This window comes from Ylistrum balloti, unplaced genomic scaffold, assembly GCF_031769215.1.
Source record: "Ylistrum balloti isolate Yb309-2 unplaced genomic scaffold, AGI_CSIRO_Ybal_v1 Utg370018, whole genome shotgun sequence".
Taxonomy (NCBI): domain Eukaryota; kingdom Metazoa; phylum Mollusca; class Bivalvia; order Pectinida; family Pectinidae; genus Ylistrum; species Ylistrum balloti.
In genome coordinates, this window is record NW_026782087.1 from 334,205 (window position 1) to 354,096 (window position 19,892).

General features: G+C 35.8%; 2 protein-coding genes across 2 annotated transcripts in view; one reads left to right on the forward strand and one right to left on the reverse strand.

Moving 5' to 3' along the window:
- Positions 1-119: 119 nt before the first annotated feature.
- LOC132548596 (speedy protein A-like) lies at positions 120-3,309 on the reverse strand. Its single transcript, XM_060212462.1, has 6 exons — positions 2,856-3,309; positions 2,563-2,621; positions 1,819-1,904; positions 1,410-1,581; positions 941-1,199; positions 120-172 (listed from the first exon to the last, which is right to left on the reverse strand). The coding sequence occupies exons 1-6, from the start codon at positions 3,307-3,309 to the stop codon at positions 120-122; spliced, it is 1,083 nt and encodes a 360-aa protein (XP_060068445.1).
- Positions 3,310-8,499: 5,190 nt separating this feature from the next.
- LOC132548592 (echinoderm microtubule-associated protein-like 6) overlaps positions 8,500-19,892 on the forward strand; it is a 30,200-nt gene continuing 18,807 nt past the window's right edge. The window contains exons 1-16 of the mRNA XM_060212458.1: positions 8,500-8,696; positions 9,771-9,930; positions 10,387-10,485; positions 10,968-11,225; positions 11,586-11,721; positions 11,997-12,198; positions 12,438-12,575; positions 12,948-13,204; positions 13,850-14,062; positions 14,570-14,740; positions 15,280-15,496; positions 16,053-16,239; positions 16,667-16,772; positions 17,452-17,545; positions 18,673-18,773; positions 19,270-19,472. Coding sequence (XP_060068441.1) covers positions 8,500-8,696; positions 9,771-9,930; positions 10,387-10,485; positions 10,968-11,225; positions 11,586-11,721; positions 11,997-12,198; positions 12,438-12,575; positions 12,948-13,204; positions 13,850-14,062; positions 14,570-14,740; positions 15,280-15,496; positions 16,053-16,239; positions 16,667-16,772; positions 17,452-17,545; positions 18,673-18,773; positions 19,270-19,472 — 2,739 coding nt within the window. The remainder of the gene's footprint in view (positions 8,697-9,770; positions 9,931-10,386; positions 10,486-10,967; positions 11,226-11,585; positions 11,722-11,996; positions 12,199-12,437; positions 12,576-12,947; positions 13,205-13,849; positions 14,063-14,569; positions 14,741-15,279; positions 15,497-16,052; positions 16,240-16,666; positions 16,773-17,451; positions 17,546-18,672; positions 18,774-19,269; positions 19,473-19,892) is intronic.

The following is a 19,892-nucleotide window of genomic DNA, read 5'->3' on the forward strand; positions in this document are numbered from 1 at the left end:
TCCGATACTTATTAAGCAGCCAGCACTTAAATTTATTCCAAAGAAACCGAGTATTATCACAAAGTTTGATAGTTGAAGAGATTTCAGATGATTTTCTGTCTTTCCTTTTCATCTAGTTATCATTCCTCTAAATTTGGCCAAGCATCATCTTGTGGCAGAGTGATCTTTAGAGCTGTGAAGGAAAAAACGAATGTTTTTATAATATTTGATATGGAATCTGTTGATATTAAAGTGAGGCTATATTTTGTAATCATCTCTACATCAGGGCTTTTAATAAAACCTATAAAAGAGGAGATTTGAGTGGAATTTCCCTCTGATAATGCCTACAGAGTTCCCAAGGGATTAGACAAACATCAAATAAATCTGACAAACTTTTGGTTTAACTTGTCGCATGGATTTCGTGGAAATGGTAGCCATATACTCTGGAAACCTGTATCAATATGTTGGGTTTGTTGGCATTCAGATTAAGATAAGAGGTCAAGAAGAGGTCATAATGACCACTTCACACTACAGTCTCATGTTGTACCTACTTTTTAAGTTCAATGACCAGATATGAAACAGTGGATGAGAAACCAACATGCATTTTGCTTTACTTACAATCAAGTTCAAAGGTCCAGTAGAGACTGTAAACACTTTTCAACTCTTGAGTGTGATTACACATTCTCATATTGTTTCTTTTTTCCAAGTTTGACATCCAGATATTACACAGTGTTTTGAGATATGCTTTGGAAACCTCATTAGTGACAAGGCGAATAGCTAAATACCATATAACCCCAACTTCAGTGCAGGTTAATGTTGGATGGATGATGCCATACAATAACATGTCTCGTCCATATTTTTGTTTTTATTTGGACTGGTATATTAATACTTGGATAAATGACAGACCAGGATTCTAAACATACAATGATTTCTATAAGGGCAGTTAATTCAAATAACTTACGTTTCATATCAAAAGTTGAATTTTGCCCATCAAAAAATATAGGAGATTGTTCCACAGAAGACAGAATACATGATGCAGGACTAGCAGTAGAAAGGTACTGACTGTCAATGTTGCAGTCTTGACAGAACTTTGGAGATGCTTCTGGTCCTCTAGGGTAGCCGTCATCATCAGGGTCTTTATTGTAACTCCTCACTGCTCCAGCATGATGGAGTGGACGATTTCTTCTCCATAACGGAGATTCTCTGTCTATTTCCATGATCTGCAATAAAAACATTCTAGTAATGGTATCACTACCAAGTTCACAGTCATGTTCAAAATGTGTTTATTAAGTTTCTTTTGTTTAGAAAGCATTTTGAATTTGTATAATGCACAACAAATATCAGCCATGGATGGTCATGGTTCAGTACATTTAAGATGATGATTAATCCTCATATTCACACCCAAGTTTCAAATACAAAACGTTATCTACCTCTTCACAACAACGCTTGCTTACAACAGCTTTGTATCCAATCTTAGCCCAGAACAAGTCTCTTCTTCTTAGGAATCTAGGAAACCTGTCCCTCCATTTGTGACCAAGAGCCCATGGGAAAATTTCATATTTAGCCTCTTCTTCATCTTCTTCCATATCATTTGCCAAATACCTGAAATAATAGCTACAACTTCAATTTACAATTATCTTCTACAAGTACTTAATAAGTATAATTATTACTTGCTAGAGAGTATAAAAATTCACAACATTAATTCGAATAATTAGAAACTTCCCATTGACAAAGTGTCTTTGATTTTTTATGGCTAGCACTTATAGTTTGATTTTCAAGTCAATTTTACTATTTCTAGCTTGGTGGTCATGCAGACTTACAGTGTTTTTTCTCACTTACAATGCAATAAAGAAGTTCATGCGTGTGTACTCTCTGATCTTCAACTGTGCTCTTTTAAAAAAGGCAAAGACCATGGCCACCAAATACTGAAATAAAAGTCATTTACATTTTACCATAGACATAAAAAATTGGAAACATGAGCCAGTCCTGTAAAATCAAACAATAAATTATAAGCTGGTTATTATTCTGTGGTTACCATCAGCAAAATAGTTGCTGATCTGCTAAATCATCAGCAAATATGATGACAATCATGCAATGTAAGTCCCAGAGCTACCTACATCAATGTTTCCCTTGTATTTTGAAACTGGGGTACAGTTTACCCTTAACAATATATTTATATTGAAGAGTTTTTCATAACTGGGGATACAAATATTGAATTTTACTAATTTAAGGTTCTTTTTACCTTCAATCAGTGTTTAACTCAAAGTATTTTGTTGGTCCCCATCAAACTTCATCCCAAACATTTGAACTAGCTTAAATCAAATACTTGATTATCTCAAAGTTTTTCTGTGGCCCTGCCAACTTCAATAAAACGAGGTTTGATTGTATTGTAGGACAATGAGTGAATACTGCAGCATATCACTGACTACTGTTCTTATCTGCAGTTAGCAAATTGGTTGCTAGTCCTAGTGGACAATGTTATGTCAACAATCATTGAACCAGACAGCACAATACATGTCATGGAAATTTCCTCTACTCAGCAGCAGAATATATAGACATAAGAATGAAATGCAATAGTCTTACCTTGTCAGATATTTTTCTACACTTATCCATATAAAGGAAGTCTTGTACATGCTCATCATCTGAAATAGTAGAAGAAAGTGAAAAATAACTTGAATCGGTGACAACAGGGATGTATTATACTGTAATATTCAGGGTAGTGAACAGCCAACCGAACATTTCATCAACTAGGAGTGACTACATGAATAGTTTAGCAAGACAAAATTTGGATCTGAGTAAGTCTAAGTAAGTAATATAATACATATTCTTGGTGGTGAAAATATCGTTAAAAATAAGAGATTTTTAATAGTGCTTACTCGTAAGTTTGAAAAAGGCTGCCATTTCCTTTTCTTTTACAACGAAACGTTGTTGAGTTGTCTGTTTAACTTCTAAAAATGACTTAGGCTTGTTGGTTGAACACCTGTTCCCTATTCCTGTGAAAATCCTAAAGGAAGACCTAGATTCTTTTAAGTCCATTGGATGATGATCACCAATATATAATCGACGAGGCCTCTTTGCTTGAACAGCTTGTTCTATTTTGTGTTGTTCGCATACTTTCTGACTTGAAAAAAGGAAATCATGATGTATGTCTGGCATTTCTAGCACTTTCACTTTCTCCCAAACTTTTGAAAACGGTCTTTTGATGGCCAATTTTCTTGTCCTGTATAAATCGTCACAAGCACTTATTGTGTCATTAGTTCGTTCATCTTTTGGGTAGTTACTGGCATGCACTGGTGGCTTCAGGAACGCGTCATAAAAGTTTGGAAGCATTTCCCCATAGAACAGCTGTTTTGTCGTCTGCTCTAGAACTTTGTCACGCGCACCTTTCATACTTTCTTTACCTCCCGTGAAAATGAGTTCTAAACTCTGACGTCGTAGCCTTTTTGCCCAAATGACAATTGTATCTATTTCTTAAGCACTAGGGCCGTTAGGCTAGCTCACGAGAAAGATGATTTATCATGTTTTTCCCAAACACCAATCTTTTAAATATCGATCGTTTCTCTAACAACTCGCCCGCCACAGCAGAACATGATTTCCTCATACATTTTTCCTTATGCAAAACATGCGTACTATAAAGATAAAAGTTGGTTTCACAGTAAACGTGCAAACAAGTCCTTGGCCCCCTGCTGTTTGTCATTTTCGTAAATGATTTACCAGATATTGTAAAATCAGATATGTATATATTTGCAGACGATACAAAAAAATTCAGGGTAATCAAGAGAGAAGAAGACAAAGCAATACTTCAAGATCTAAATACCATATAATGAAATAAAATGGAGTGAGAAATGGCTATTATAATTATATCCGGATAAATGCAAACATATGTTGGTCGGACAAGATACTGCACAGATATATGGAACAGGAGCAAAGTACCATTTACTGGGGAATAGTCTAAGAGTCACTGATAAGGACAAAGACATTGGAGTAACGGTAGATTCTGAACTTTCTTTCCAAGACCACATAAGTGGAAAAAGTGAAGAAAACAAATCAAATTTTCGGATTGTTCAGTTTATGATTTCTAAAACTTTTCTTCCGCTGTAAAAAAGCTTGATGAGATCACAACTGGATTACGCAAGTTCTGTTTGGTCACCAGTAAAAGAGAAAGATATAGATAAGCTGGAGTCAGTTCAACGAAGGGCCACAAAAAGTTTACCTGGAATGAAGGATATGTCGTACCAGGACAGGCTACAGAAGCTAAATCTTCCAACTTTATCATACAGAAGGCTTAGGGGGATATGATGTAACTCTATAAAATCACAATTGGTATATATGATAAGGATTCATGCAATTTTGTAAAGCTTAAGATGGACGTCGGAATAAGAAGTGGTCGAGGACACTCTAAAACACTTTTTCTTCAACAACACAGGACCAACAGAAGAGGAAATAGCTTTGCTATAAGAACTGTAAAAACATGGAATAATCCTACAGAAGACATTGTATCTGCTCCAAATATTAATACTTTTAAAAACAAACTGTATACGTTTTGGAAAAATCAATATATTGTATATAATTATAGAGCTACTGTAAACTAACCGGGAAATGAACTTTAACCACAATCATATAATTTTGAGTCTGATGAAGAGGAACACTGTGTGTTCCTATACCAGAAACACTACTATACTATACTATACTGTACTGTACTATACTATACTATACTATACTATACTATACTATACTGTACTGTACTGTACTGTACTGTACTGTACTAAGAAATTAAGAATTTGTTCAATTTTAGTTGAAAAATACATGAGCCTAAACTGCCAGACTATTGTGACGTCTGGAGATGACAATCCAAAAAGAAAACTGATTACTAAATCGTATAGTAGATATTTTCTATCTGTTTTAAAACGTTTTTGTGTGTACTGTCACTCGTGTGAAAAAAAGTGTCTAATTGTATGTCATTGTGTTTACTGTCACTCGTGTGACAAAAGGTGTCTAGCCGTATGATCATGTATGTACTGTCACACGTGTGACAAAAGGTGTCTAGCTGTATGACCATGTATGTACTGTCACACGTGTGACAAAAGGTGTCTAGCTGTATGACCATGTTTATACTGTCACTCGTGTGACAAAAGTGTCTAGCCGTATGTCCATGTTATGTACCATACAATCCGTTGATATATTTACCAAAATAAAAATTAAAAAAACAGAAAATAGTAAAACATGTTTATACTATTCAATTAGTATTTTCCCGTAATAACACCAAATATACAGAAAAGTGTCGGGGTTTTGTTCTCGCTGGGTCAGTCGATGGTAGACAGGCTGGTTCTGTGAGAAGGGTGGTCTTTACCAGTAAGATACATTACATTTGTGTACCATTACATAGCATCGAGATATTTTTTAACGAAAATGTTATATAGGACATCAAAAAATCAGTAAAAGCAAACAACAACAACAAAAATCATTTATAAGTAGCCACACTTTCCAACCACAGACCAGTTCAGTTCACAACAATATAAATCTTCAGAATATTTTTATATCCACAGGGACCTGGCACAATTTCTAAACCCACGGTCCATATAAATGTGTTAAAGTAACTATAATACCATACCACCGCATCCAATTAAAAAGCAACATTGTAAAGAAGTAAATGTACTTGAAATAAAATGCTGAAATTCGTGAAATCAAAAGGGTGTCATTACCAAGGGAAAACATACAATATTGATTGATTCAGGATCATTGACGAGTCCTACAATGACGAAAAAGCTGTATGATGCAGTTTTATTCATTGTTCAGGCTCAGCATTTTATCAAATGCACTTGCATTGCATGCTTAATGCGTTTCCACACCTGCTTACGTCACGCCTCTTCTGGCTTTCGGTCTCTCCAACTATTCGTTCTGTTGCTGGACGACGGCGCAAGCGGGTGTACGTATTTACAGTTGTCAAATAGAAACTGGGTAGGTTGACAATGGTACAGTAGTGATTTTGTGTATTTTTCGTATGCGCATGTGCGACTGTTTACCTTGACAATATAGGAGTTCGCTTCGGTGCATTAAAACGAAAATAATTATGAACTTTATCCCGAGTTTCATTTCCTCGCCACACCGACATGTAAATTAACAAAGAAGTTGTATCATCTTACAACAAATTAAACCGAATATTGAAAATTATATACATGAACAATGAATTACCTTTAATCTGCATTAATGAGCAATGTGAATGCCAACTGTGAAATTCAATTTGAAGATCTATCATTTATCTATGAGGGATAAATATAATGACGGTTGTCAGAAAAATATCTAGGGGGAACGAGGTTTATATTTAACAATATATAGCAATAACGGACATCAAGAGATAAAGACAGTAATGATATAAGAATTTACCCATTGGTTTTGCCCAATCGAAGAGCTTAAGTGACAGAGCTTTAATTTGGAAATATTTAAAATTCCAACCTATAGGCATGTATGACATTGGTGAGCTTTCAGATCCAGAGCGTTACAGACCTTATGGGCCTCTTGTTTTTGTACACATTCTATAAAGCCTGATGCTTTCTACTACATGTGACATAATAAATGAAATGATAGAGTGACTGATTTTTTTCTTCTTGTTTCGTATTCTAATGAGCCAAAGACTGGTTCCTGAAATAATGTTGAGCCAAGACTTGTGTGCATTGTAATTATTATCCGTAAACTGTAAAGGATTCAAGGCTTCCAGGATGATGGATTCTGACCAGTTGCATTTCTCAGAGGGGAACTATATGGTCTTTGGCCTTTTACATAAAGTGTAAAGGGAGGTACCTGTGTGACACAAAGTTTAGGTACTACTGAATTTGACTTCCAAAAAAGATGCAGAGCATTTTAAAGTAAAAGAACACACAGTATAGAATTATTATATGCCCCTCTCCATAATATTTCGGAATAAAATATCTCCTACATACTATTCTAATGACTTTCATAAGTGTATCCCCTTCCTAATATTTCAGATAATTGTTCTCTAGATACTATTCTGATAACCGTCATGGATGTATCCCCCTCCTAGTATAGGGGGAATACATTTCTGATGGACAAAAAAGTACTCCCGGGTACTTTAGGAATGGGGGATACAAATATGATATGACACCGGGTGTCCATGCTATGTATATTTTTTTGATATTGTGATATCTCATCTGGGACGTATGATCGGGCGTCCATGATATTATGTGTTATTTGTGTTATTTTGATATCATGATATCTCATCTGTGACGTATGATAGGGCGTCTATGATATTATGTTATTTTGATATTGTGATATCTCATCTGGGACGTATGATCGGGCGTCTATGATATTATGTGTTACTTTGATATTGTTAGATATCACCTAGGACGTATGTATGGAAGCCCTGGAGTGCCACTACTGAAAAATATTTTATCTGGCCGCCGCCACTTAAATATCTTTTTCAATTGAGAAATACCACTATAGTCTGTGCGCTTGGATTTTATGTATAACAAAAAAAGATTCATGTTAGAAAAGTTGCCGTCATTTGCTGGATTACCAGGGGATATTATGTTTTCAATGTAATTCCAGTAAGATGTACGCAGTTTTTTTCTGTACTAGATGTTTCAGGTCTCTGATTTCTTTTGTGTGTGAACATCTCCAGATTAAAAAAAAAAAAATCATGCAACCTATCTCTGGATTTAAATATTTTTTTAATTTCTGGAGTGATCTATGGGAGGTTATGTTTAGGTTTGACGGTCTTATGTGGAATATGGTTATTAACAATTTCTAGGAGGTTATGGACAGTGCAGAGCTTAGGCTTGATAGTATTCCAGTTGGCGTTTTTGTTAACTGGTACAGATTTTGGTTTTTGATGAAGTTTCATTGGTGTTAGATTGAACTCGGCATATACTGCCTCATGGTCAGAACGTCCCGGAATGACCTCTACACGAGATATTTGATTTGGTAGGTTGGTAATGAGCAAATCAAGAATATTGGTGGGGTGCTCAACTAGTTGGGTAAGGGCAGTGTCGTCCAGTAGAGTGGCGAAGTCATAATGGATGTTAACATGATTGGTTCTAGGCTGTATGATTGACACCAAAAGAGTTTGCTTTAACTAAATTACACTATAATGTTATTGGTAAAGAGAAAGCGTTGGAAATGATATCGACCAAGGAGTCTTGTGTACATGATTCGGGACTAGTGATGTCATGCTTAGTGCATGTGGAGTCTGTGTTATATATACAGAAAACGAAAGTTATAAGAAGCTATTTTGATCAGCAATTTCCGAAATTCACTTAAAAGTATCAAAACGATCAGTAAAATGTTCAAAATACAAAATTTACGATGAATTTTAAACAAGACTCGACACATTTTAAAGAGGTTCATGTAGAAAATAATTCAATATTAAACCTAACATTTGACACCGCAACCGGACTGCTTTCCGGACATTACCCTCTCCCAGTTACACTCGCTGAGGAATTTCAAAATGGCCGCGTAAAGCCTAGTGGTGCTTCAGAACCTTGTGCAAGTGCCTTGATTTGCGTGATGTCGACTAAAACAGCACCACAGACCCAACTTCGACTGGAGTGGGTCTATGGATATAGAGGACACCAGTGCAGGAACAACTTATTTTACAACACCAGCAAGGATGTCATCTATTTCGTCGCCGGCATCGGGATTGTTTATAACGACAGAAATCATAAACAACGCTTCTATCTTGGTCATGATGATGATATCTTGTGGTAAATATTTGTATATCACTAAATGCTTTTAGTTTGATATTGCTTGTTGCAATATACAACACTTATCTTTTAGTATTTGTATGTTTTCATAAAGTTTGTCTTTATGGATCACTTGGTCTGCTGCTCAGTAGCAGACGAGCGAAGTCGTGTTGCAACATGCACAGTATTGAATGCAACAATTAAGCATAACATCTTTTGATATGAAATAAGCGGAACGAATTCGAACTTAGATAATTCTAAGTTATGTCCTACATATTAATTATTTAGGCATGTTCTCATATTAGCTGAAGAAAAATTCAAATTAAAATACCGCCAGATTTGGTACGCCTAATGAACGTTTAGGCTACAGTCCTGTCGAGCAATGACTCGGTGAATGCTTATGTTAACTTTTTGCGCCCCTTGCAGCTCATTAAACGTTTTCCCAACTTTTATCTTCTGCATACTACAATACAAAACAGTAGTTATCATCACCTATTGATTTGTAAAATGTTGGTCTGTGGTACGTGAGTCAAGGCTCAAGCACTCGTATGTCCATAATTTGTAGAAATGGCGTCAAGGGGAAATAACTCGTATAGAAATACTAGACAAGTTAGAAGTTACCGCAATTCAAGATGTCCATTACTAATTTTAAGTATAACTGATGGTAAAAAATTCTAAATGCAATTTCTTTTTATCCATTTCTGAAATATAACAACATTCATAAGTACTTATACATTTCTTTTTGCTTTTGTATATAAAGCTTTATAGAAAGTGTCACAAGCAGTAAGGCAACATTTTGGTTTACTTTTTCACTGCATATTGCAGTCAATCTTATGTGATCTATGGTGTACTTTAGTATCCTTTATATAAACCTTAAGGGTTTGTTTGTTTCTTTGAGTGCTTATATAGTAAAACCACCAAGCTTATTCAGACTCATTGTCTTGACATTCATTAACATGGTCTTATAAAACTATTGTTGGTTCTAATATGCATTTAAATTGTATCACAAAGAGTGTTGTATGCCTGCTCATCAAACAGAGATTCATGCACATGGGTGATAATAGAGAATCATATTAGCTGTTATTCTGCTTTCAGCCTCACTTTACATCCTGATAGATCTTTGGTGGCCACAGGACAGACAGGAAAGAGTCCATTCATTTGTGTCTGGGACTCTAGCACAATGGACACTGTGTCCATACTTAAGGATGGACACCAAAATGGAGTTGCTGCAGTAGCATTTGACAGAGAGGGAACAGTAAGTGATAAAAATTTTAAAATTGGCAAGTGGAAAAGGTCATAGTTACATACAAAGATTGTAAAATTGTAAGGATTTTTTTTAAGATTCAAACAATACATTGTATAATTATGAAGTTATACTTATGCTCCATGATGTGGTCATATGAATATTCTCAAGGTTTACAATTGCAGTCCTTACATATTTTTGGTTTGATTCTATGAAGCTGTTAGTGTGTGGTCTAGATTTAATGATTACACATAAAAACAAATTTCTGACCAGGAAAGCAATTGCCAATCTGAGATTTATTCATGTGACATTAGAGAGTGAGTCCCAAGATCTTACACGCATCACTTGTGTAAATGTTATATTATGTGTTGCACATGTAGTTGGCAAGCTATGGATCAAGCAATAAAGACTTAAATATGGAGGAAACTTCTTGTGTTGATACATAAAGTGGTGAACTTGATTTTACAGCGCCTGGTATCAGTCGGGTTAGACCAGCAGTCGACCATCAATGTTTGGGATTGGAAGAGAGGAAAAGTATTGGCTACAGCAAGAGGCCACACTGATAGGGTAGGTAGACTCCCAAAGTAGTGGGCTACTGTCAGAAGCCATTCTGATAGGGTAGTTAGACTAAGTACTGGCTACAGTCTGAGCCATGTTGATAGGGTTGGTAGATTAATTTGTTAGTGCAATGTAACCTATTAGAATATCATTTTAACAAAATTTTAACCAGTTACAAAATAGCAAAATAGAAATTGGCATATCTTCATTCCACTTGGCAGTGTCATATTAGTGCCTATTTGCAAGTTATGTTAACATTGTATTGTCTGTCAGAAAACTTTTTAAAAGTTGCATGTTATTTGTTCTGTAATATGTTAGAGTATAGGAATAACTTCAGGCTTTAATCAAATCTTGAGCCAGTTTGAAGGTAACAGAGGTCAGATACTTTAAAAGAGACTATAATTAGCTTTTGAATGTAGTTAGGTATGGTTATGATGATTGATTTGTGGCATGTCAGGATGAAAAGCTGTCTGGTTTTTGTCTTCCTCCAGGTATTTGATGTGCAGTTCCATCCCTTCAAAGAAAACACTGTTGTAAGCTGTGGTGTGAAACACATTAAGTTCTGGACACTTTGTGGGAATTCTTTGACCTCCAGGAAGGGTGTGTTTGGGAAAACTGGCGAGATACAGAGTATTATGTGTCTAGCTTTTAGCTTCTCTGACAACACAACTTACTCAGGCACTATGAGTGGAGACATTTACATATGGAAGGAAAACAACCTCGATAGAGTTGTACAGGAGGCACATAAGGTAAAGGAGATAAGAACACAAACAGAAGAATTCAATACCTTTATATAGGAATGTCTCACTAACTTGTGTTAGATCTGCTTCACAGGAGTCAGCCAATGATTTCCATGTAAATGACCAGTCTATCTTTCATTATCATCAACATTTCAGTCTTTAGTCTTTCAGGTGAATAACAAGGGAAAAGCTTGCATGCATAATGAAACAATTTAAATAGGTGTTGTCCTTGAGACTGGCAGGTATATAATAGGTGAAATAGATTTAGTATTGCTAGGAAAAGTACTTGGTAAGGTTAGTACAAAAAATTTCTTCATCATAGCATGATCTAATCCATGGAGTTACTTTCATCATCATTGTCATTTACAGGGTGCTATCTACAGTCTTGACCATGGAGATGAGGGCTTCGTGACCGGTGGAAAAGATGGTTGTGTACGGCTTTGGGACTCCGACTTCAATCCGATAACTACGGTTAATCTGCTCAATACACACATAGGATACAAAGGTGGGTGTCAGACATCTATACCAACACATAGTACATCAGCTTGGTTCAATATATTTATTTTTATGCCCCCGCCATTTATGGCCGGGTGCATATAGCGTTGCCCATGTCCGTCCGTCCGTCCCGTCCCGTCCCAAATCAGTATATACCACCTAACAACTTCATTCAGACCTTTCACTATTATTTCACATGGGGGGGCGGGGGCATTCATGTCTTACAGACATTTTCTAGTTTATTTCAGACATGTATTAAATGATGTGTCTTGTTTTAATATGTAGGTTTATGTGTACGAAGTGTATGCTGGAGGGGAGAACGTGTCCTCTGTGGGACCCAGGACAGTGAGATATTTGAGGTGTTGGTACGGGAGCGAGACAAACCTCAGTGCCTTGTACAGGGTCATGCTGAAGGGGAGCTCTGGGCCCTCGCTGTTCATCCACGCAAGCCTGTATTTGCCACAGGAAGTGATGATCAGACACTCAGGTACAGTAGTTATACTGTTTTATTTACAGTTCTTGTACTGTAAGGATTTAACTATCAGAAGTTGGTAAACTGAAGCTGAAAAATTGTTATTTATAGAATATCTCTGTTGCAAGAAAACAACAACAAAAAGAATTAATGTACAATTTACTTATATTTGCTTCTTATGATCAATAAGTTTGAGACCTAAAAAAAGATGTTCAAGAATTCAGAGTGAAAAACCTCAGATTGTTTCTTTGCAGATTGTGGAATATGAACAACTTTGAAGTTCTCTCTAAAACATCTGTTGATCAGAAGATCAGATCTTGTGCCTTTGATAATGATGGAAATCACATTGCCGTTGGGCTTATGGATGGCTCCTTTTTGGTGCTAAAGGTTGGGTGAGTATATTTTAGAATGTTTGTACCGAAAGGTGGATAGAAACAGTAAGATCAGATTGAAATTTGTTTCCCCTTCAAGTTATATTCCTTTCATTCCTTTGATAAAAGTATATAATAGTATATTTCTTTGAACAAAGGAACCAAACCAGGTCACAGGAATTGATCTTAAGTAAAAAATCGTGCAAAGTTTTGACTAGACCAATCGAGGATAATGTCATAAAAGGAGATGCATTATGTGATAGGCTAAGTAAAAACTGAATGTTGTGATTATTTATGATCTGCAGTCCAGATGGACCGTTAAGGCCTCTTGGATATTTGTTGCAAAACCTTTGCAAAGAGTGGGTCTTAATTTTGATTCTTTACATTTTGCAGAGATTTTGCAGAGGTTGTACATATCAAAGACAGAAAGGAGGTGATTCATGAGATGAAGTTCTCTCCTTGTGGTAAGTTCTTGGCAGTGGCCTCTAACGACAACTTTGTGGATGTGTACTCGGTGGAGCAGCGCTACAAACAAGTAGGAATGTGTAAGGGCAGTTCCAGTTTCATCACACACATTGACTGGTCAGAGGATAGCAAGTTTCTTCAGACGAACAGCGGTGCTGCAGAGAGACTCTTCTATAGAATGCCAGGTATTCAAGTCGTTTAATTGTAGATATTGTGTTTTCTTGATAATAAATCTTAGAACTTTTCCTTATCCTTTTCCTTTTTTTCAATTTTTTTACAAGAGCAGCAAATTTATCACCATTTTTAGGTCATCAGATAAATGGTGCCAGGGCTCTTGATCTGCCAGATTTGGGGCCGAATAATGCAAAATGGTATCTTTTTTTCCCAATTTAGGCACCAAGTTTTCCCAATTCTAAGGAAAATGCTGCTATTTTCCCCAATTCTAAGGGCCCCAGTCCCAAAATGGGGTGTGAAAGCCCTAGGTGCCAATCAGTGGACTGCACGGTGTCCTGTGAATATCCACAGTAACATTTTGAAGTTCCTGAGAAGACTACATGATACTCAGTGCATTGATTTTTTATGTTTATGTTTATATCTCATAAAATGGAACCGTGATACCTGAACTAATGATAATAAGCATATTGGAGGGAAGTTTTGAAATGTCATTCAAACAAATGACATTGACCCACTTTCAAGTAACATATCATACAAATTAACATTTTTTCAAAGTGAGTATCTTGTTACTAGGTAAGTAAAGCAGCATCACATGATTCAAAGTAATATAGATGTATTTCCAAAAAATCAATTCTGTTTTTTTTTTTTTCCTTTAGTGGGCAAACAGCTTACCAATAGGGAGGAAATTGTCAACATCAGATGGCATACATTCACTGGTGTTTTGGGCTCAGAGGTCAATGGAATCTGGGAGAAATACACTGACACCAACGATATTAATGCCGTGGATGCCAACTTTCAAGCAGAGACCATCGTCACTGGTGATGACTTTGGCCTGGTCAAATTGTTCAAATTTCCTTCTCTGCGGAAAGGTTTGTACCTGATAATTTCCTGACCTTTGACTTTTTGCATTCAGATCATCCTTTCTAGTAGATTCTATATCCCATACATGTAAGTAAGACTTCAGCTTCCTATGGGTTTACCAGAATCTTAAATTCCTGTGTAAACGATTATAGTCATAGAATTTGTAAATGTGTTGATTTTGAATAACATTTCATTCAACAAACCCAAAAAGATTTCATACAGAAAGTAAGATGTGTATGTACCCTGAGGTACAACAAATTAAAAAGATGTATATGAAGTAAAAATTGCATAAAAATCAACAGAGAGGATGATCTGTCAGTCTGGAAATTGATGAATACTAACATTGTGCAATTTGTCTATACTTAAAGATAAGGCTTCTTATTTGAATTAAAACTTTGTACTGCTACTGTATATGTGTTTGTATATGAAGGTATTGCCGTATCTTGCATAGATGTATACCATCATCACAAAGTCAGTTTAACTGTATATCATAGTGAAATGAATTCTTGTTTCAGGTGCCAAATTCAGGAAATACATAGGCCACTCATCTCATGTCACCAATGTTCGGTTCTCATATGACAAAAGTCGAGTGATAACTACAGGGGGAGCTGACCACAGCGTGTTCCAGTGGCGTTTTATCGGTGCTGACGGCTCTGGTGCTGAAGGCTTGGTTGATCCTCAGAGTGGTGAGTGGGGAACCATACTTACTTTAGATATAGATCTTCTAAAGATATCATCAGTATCCATGTAAACAAAGTTTATCGGAAAAGTTTGAAGGCGTGTCCTCTTTCTTCAGGTATTATGGTATTTGGACAGTTGTCTTATTTTCAGCTACGTTTGTAATGGTTAAAAGTTACCATATACTGATGTGTGGATTTTCACTAAATTTGTGTGACCAAAATGACTCAGTGTTGCTTATATAGAGTGTGTAACTCCCTGTGGCAGAAGAAGGGAGTCATTTAGGTGTGAATATAAAACATCATTTTCCATATAAATATATGAATTACAATCAAAGTTTGTCCTGGAATATCCTTGAATAAAAGAGACGATATTATTTTAAGTATGGAGGTTGAAAACCCTTTCTACTAGTGATCAAAATGGTCAAAAACAAGTTAAAAAAAAAATAAAAACAATCACAAATGACAGTATTGAAAATCCAATAACATGTTAATCAGAAATGTTCATAAGTGTTTGATAATTTTCTTGATTTGTTTGTTGTTAACAGGTTACCTGGATTCCAACAGTGAGGCTAGTGACTCAGACATGTCCGATATTGGTGAGGTAGACTCCGACCTTGAGCAGGAAAAACAGATCAAATATGACCGTGCTGTTTACAAAGAGGATGCAAAAACTATTCGAAAGATGATTAAGGCTGAAATGGGTAGTGGTCAGAAACGCAAGAAGGGACCAGATGTAGGTCTCAAGCTGGAATACATCCATGGGTAATTACAGCTTGTTCTTAAATTCAGTGAAAGGAAGTTAGATAAAGAGATAAGATTTGGCCAGTTGGTCCGATAAAAACTTTGAGTTTTCAGATAATGAACTTGGTTTGATTGCACTTATTAGGGCTTTGTCACTCCATCTTTTTTCAAAAACCTAATATCTTGTACGTGCATTTCTAAGCAGAATAAAATATCGTATGAAAAAGAAAATAAAGCTGGTAGCCCATTGTTGATTTTGAAGCATATTTTTATTTTGCTTTGATAGTCACTATTAATGAGGAAGAAAAAGTGACATGTGTATGAAAGGTGTCGCACAAAGATACATTAAAATACATAGAATACTTATTGGTGTTATCTATGATAAATTGCAGTTTTCTGCTTGGCTACAACAATAAGTAATAAGTGTTCATGTTATGTTCGATTTTTCATTTTCTTGATGTTTGACCTACTTTAACCTGATGTTAGGAAATAAAAAAACACACACAAGTAATTATTGTGTGACATTTCTTTATAAGTGTCTATATGGTCATAATAAATGTGTTACTTTTTTGTCCAGGTACCGTGGTTACGACTGCAGAAACAACTTGTTTTATACACAGAATGGTGAAGTAGTTTACCATGTGGCTGCAGCAGGCATTGTGTACAACAGAGAAAACAACACACAGAGATTTTACACTGAGCATACTGACGATATACTCTGTCTGTGTATACACCCACTCAAAGACTTAGTCGCTACTGGTCAGGTCAGTTTTACACCAAGCACACAGTCGACAAATTGTGCATATACACCCACTCAAATATTTAGTCATTTGAATTGTGTGTTCTGTATAAAGTTTTCTTGAATAATGTCACCTTAACAGTTGGACTTAGCAGTAAGTATAATGATAATTATTTATTAGCTGTTTCAAAAGTTGAAAGCTTGAAAGCTTGCCAAACTTTGTAACAGATGACATAAGTAAGTTACTATCAAGGTCACAATCCTATAAAAATTTGAGCAATGACAAAGTGATTATCTAAGAATTACATTGCTTTTGCCTCGAAGACATACTTTGATAAAACATAATCATACATATATTTCATATACCATGATTAGTACTGCCCTCAAAATGAAGGTTTCTGTCACTGAGTTTAGCTGTTACAACATCTCTTTCGCAAATTGTATGTTGATAGGTGGGACGTGATCCAGAAGTCCATATTTGGGATACAGACACTCTCAAAACAGTCTCTGTACTGAAGGGACAACACCAGCGAGGAGTGTGTGCTGTAGACTTCTCAAGTAAGACTGAATTAAAGAGTGGAAAATAGTTCAATAATACTCACAAAACTTAGAAAAAATTTCTTGTTTTTGTAAAAAAAAAAAAAATTCTGAAAATGTGCTTGTTTTAAGTACAAAAAAGCATCATGTCAGATTTCTCATATTTGAATACTTACAAAAACACACAGTATTTAAGATCTACATGCCCCACTCACTAAAAAGATATTAATTATAATGCATTAAGTGTCAACTGCTTAACACGACAACAATAATTGAAAACTTAAAATTCTGATTCTCTAAGTAACAAAATTTAGCAAATATTACAATGTAACGAAAATTCTATAAACTTTTAAAATTTTTGAACTTTTGGAAGGCAAAGTATGCATATACCATACATGTCATAGGCTGTTTTTGTAAAGCGATTTGATCAGTTGGGCTTCACTATGCTAAAGTAACACATGACCAATATCAGTACAAAATGGCTGTTATGTGTGTGTGAGCCCTTGCACTGTTTTCTTTTACCATCATGAAGAAGTGACACAAGGATTTTGCTTAATAGAATTTTCTTTTTGGCATTGATAGCTATTGATTATATGGGATTGTGCTGTGTAGTCATTAAATCATAACCCTGTGTTTCATACCAACACATAGTTTGGAATACTGTGATACATGTCAGTAACATGTACTGAATTTTCTATAGGTGATGGGAAAAGGTTAGCTTCCATTGGACTGGACGATAACCACTGTATAGTGGTGTGGGACTGGAGGAAAGGAGAGAAACTGGCCACCACCAGGTACTGTAAATATCTAGAGAGAAACTGGTCACTATCAGGTATATAGGGGGAAACTGGCCATCACCAGGTACTGTAAATATGTAGAGACTAACCACCACCACGTACTGTAAATATGTAGAGAGAAACTGGCCATCACCAGGTACTGTAAATATGTAGAGAGAAACTGGCCATCACCAGGTACTGTAAATATGTAGAGAGAAACTGGTCACTATCAGGTAATGTAAATATGTAGAGAGAAACTGGTCACTCTCAGGTGATGTAAAGATATAGAGGGAAACTGGTCACTATCAGGTAATGTAAATATGTAGAGAGAAACTGGTCACTATCAGGTAATGTAAATATATAGGGGGAAACTGGCTATCACCAGGTACTGTAAATATGTAGAGAGAAACTGGTCACTATCAGGTAATGTAAATATATAGGGGGAAACTGGCCATCACCAGGTACTGTAAATATGTAGAGAGAAACTGGTCACTATCAGGTAATGTAAATATATAGGGGGAAACTGGCCATCACCAGGTACTGTAAATATGTAGAGAGAAACTGGTCACTATCAGGTAATGTAAATATATAGAGAGAAACTGGCCATCACCAGGTACTGTAAATATGTAGAGAGAAACTGGCCACACCAGGTACTGTTAATATGTAGAGAGAAACTGACCAATACCAGGAAATGTAAATATGTAGAAACTGGCCACTATCAGGTAATGTAAATATGTAGAAACTGGCCATCACCAGGCACTGTGGAAATGGCCTCTATCAGGTAATGTAAATATGTAGAGAGAAACTGGCCACCATCAGGTAATGTAAATATGTAGAGAGAAAATAGATCCTGAGGTGACTTGAATGCATTAAGAGTACCAGGTACTAGTCCAAAAAGATCCTGAGGTGATGCTATCATTCACTGTTTGTCATCTGGTGTTTAATTTTTCTGTAATTTATAGTGACATAAGTACTTGACTTAATAAAATAACTACATTTATTTTCTTACTTTTTGCTTATTAGGAATTAACAAATTTGTGCTGACTAATTCTATAGTGCCTATGTAAATTTTTTATCCCTACTTACCGTGATTTTACACAGACGATAACTGGGCTAACTTTTCCCATTTAATGATTTTTTTTCAGGGGCCACAAAGACAAGATTTTTGTGATCAAGTGGAATCCATTTGAGACAAACAAACTCATCACAGTTGGAGTGAAGCACATCAAGTTCTGGACTCAGACAGGTATATTGTCATATCATGGTAATATAAGTATGCATTTTATAGAAAATCTTTAAGAAGAATTTTAGGATGAAAGCTTGTTTAATTTCACTTGGTTTTACTTAAATATTCAGTCATATATTTGTCATGTTTGGTCCTCTTAAGCAGTGTAAGTTTGAAGCATCCCTGCTAAGTTTCAATTTGTACTATCACTTTGATTTACTGAAACAAAATATTCAATATTTATAATTATACAACATAAACCTGTAATCTACTTCCTGGATTGAAAGGCTACATTAGATAAATGGAAACCAATTAATTTCCCAATGCTAATTTTTGCAATCTTAGCATCTGAAGTTATTGTGTTATGAAGTTTTTATCAATCAATTTTGGTGACTGGTCTGATAAGTTAACAATACAAAATTGAATTGCTTCTAAATCTTTTTAAATTTATAGATATCATAATTCTCTCATTTTTTGCACTTACATTATTTTCACTGTCTTGTTTTATCTCCGTCAGGTGGTGGTTTTACATCGAGTCGTGGGACCTTTGGCAACGTGGCCAAGTTGTGTGACATGTTGTGCATAACATTTGGGAAGGCTGTAGATTTGTTCTACTCAGGTGGGAGTGATGGAAATGTGTTTGTGTGGCAGGACACCAAACTGCAGCGCACAGTGAAGGCACACGAAGGTCCTGTGTTCGCCATGCATTCCCTGGACAAGGTGGGAAACCATTTAAGTCATTGTAGTGTAGTCGTTTAGGAGTTGAAGTCCGAAGTTGACAAGGGTACTGTTTCGTAACCTGCTCCATATCAAAGTTGTTGCATGAGAACTTAAATTTACACAAGCGATGTATTTAAAGTACTTAAAGGTTGGCACTTTGATTTTTTGTTTTTGTTTTTTTTTTTAAACACTGAATTGAAAGAAAACAAATTATGTATGAATACCCCAATGCCATCAACATGGTATTAGTTATCCCTGGGTCAATGACATGTATAAGAACAGTGTGATCCTCTGAGGATGTAATTGTGTTAGTGCAACTTGTTTAACCCATGCTGGTTCCCACTCTGGAGCTAATGTATGTTATTGTGTTATAATCTATGAACTGCAGGGATTTACATTGTAAATTGATGTATTCTTGTG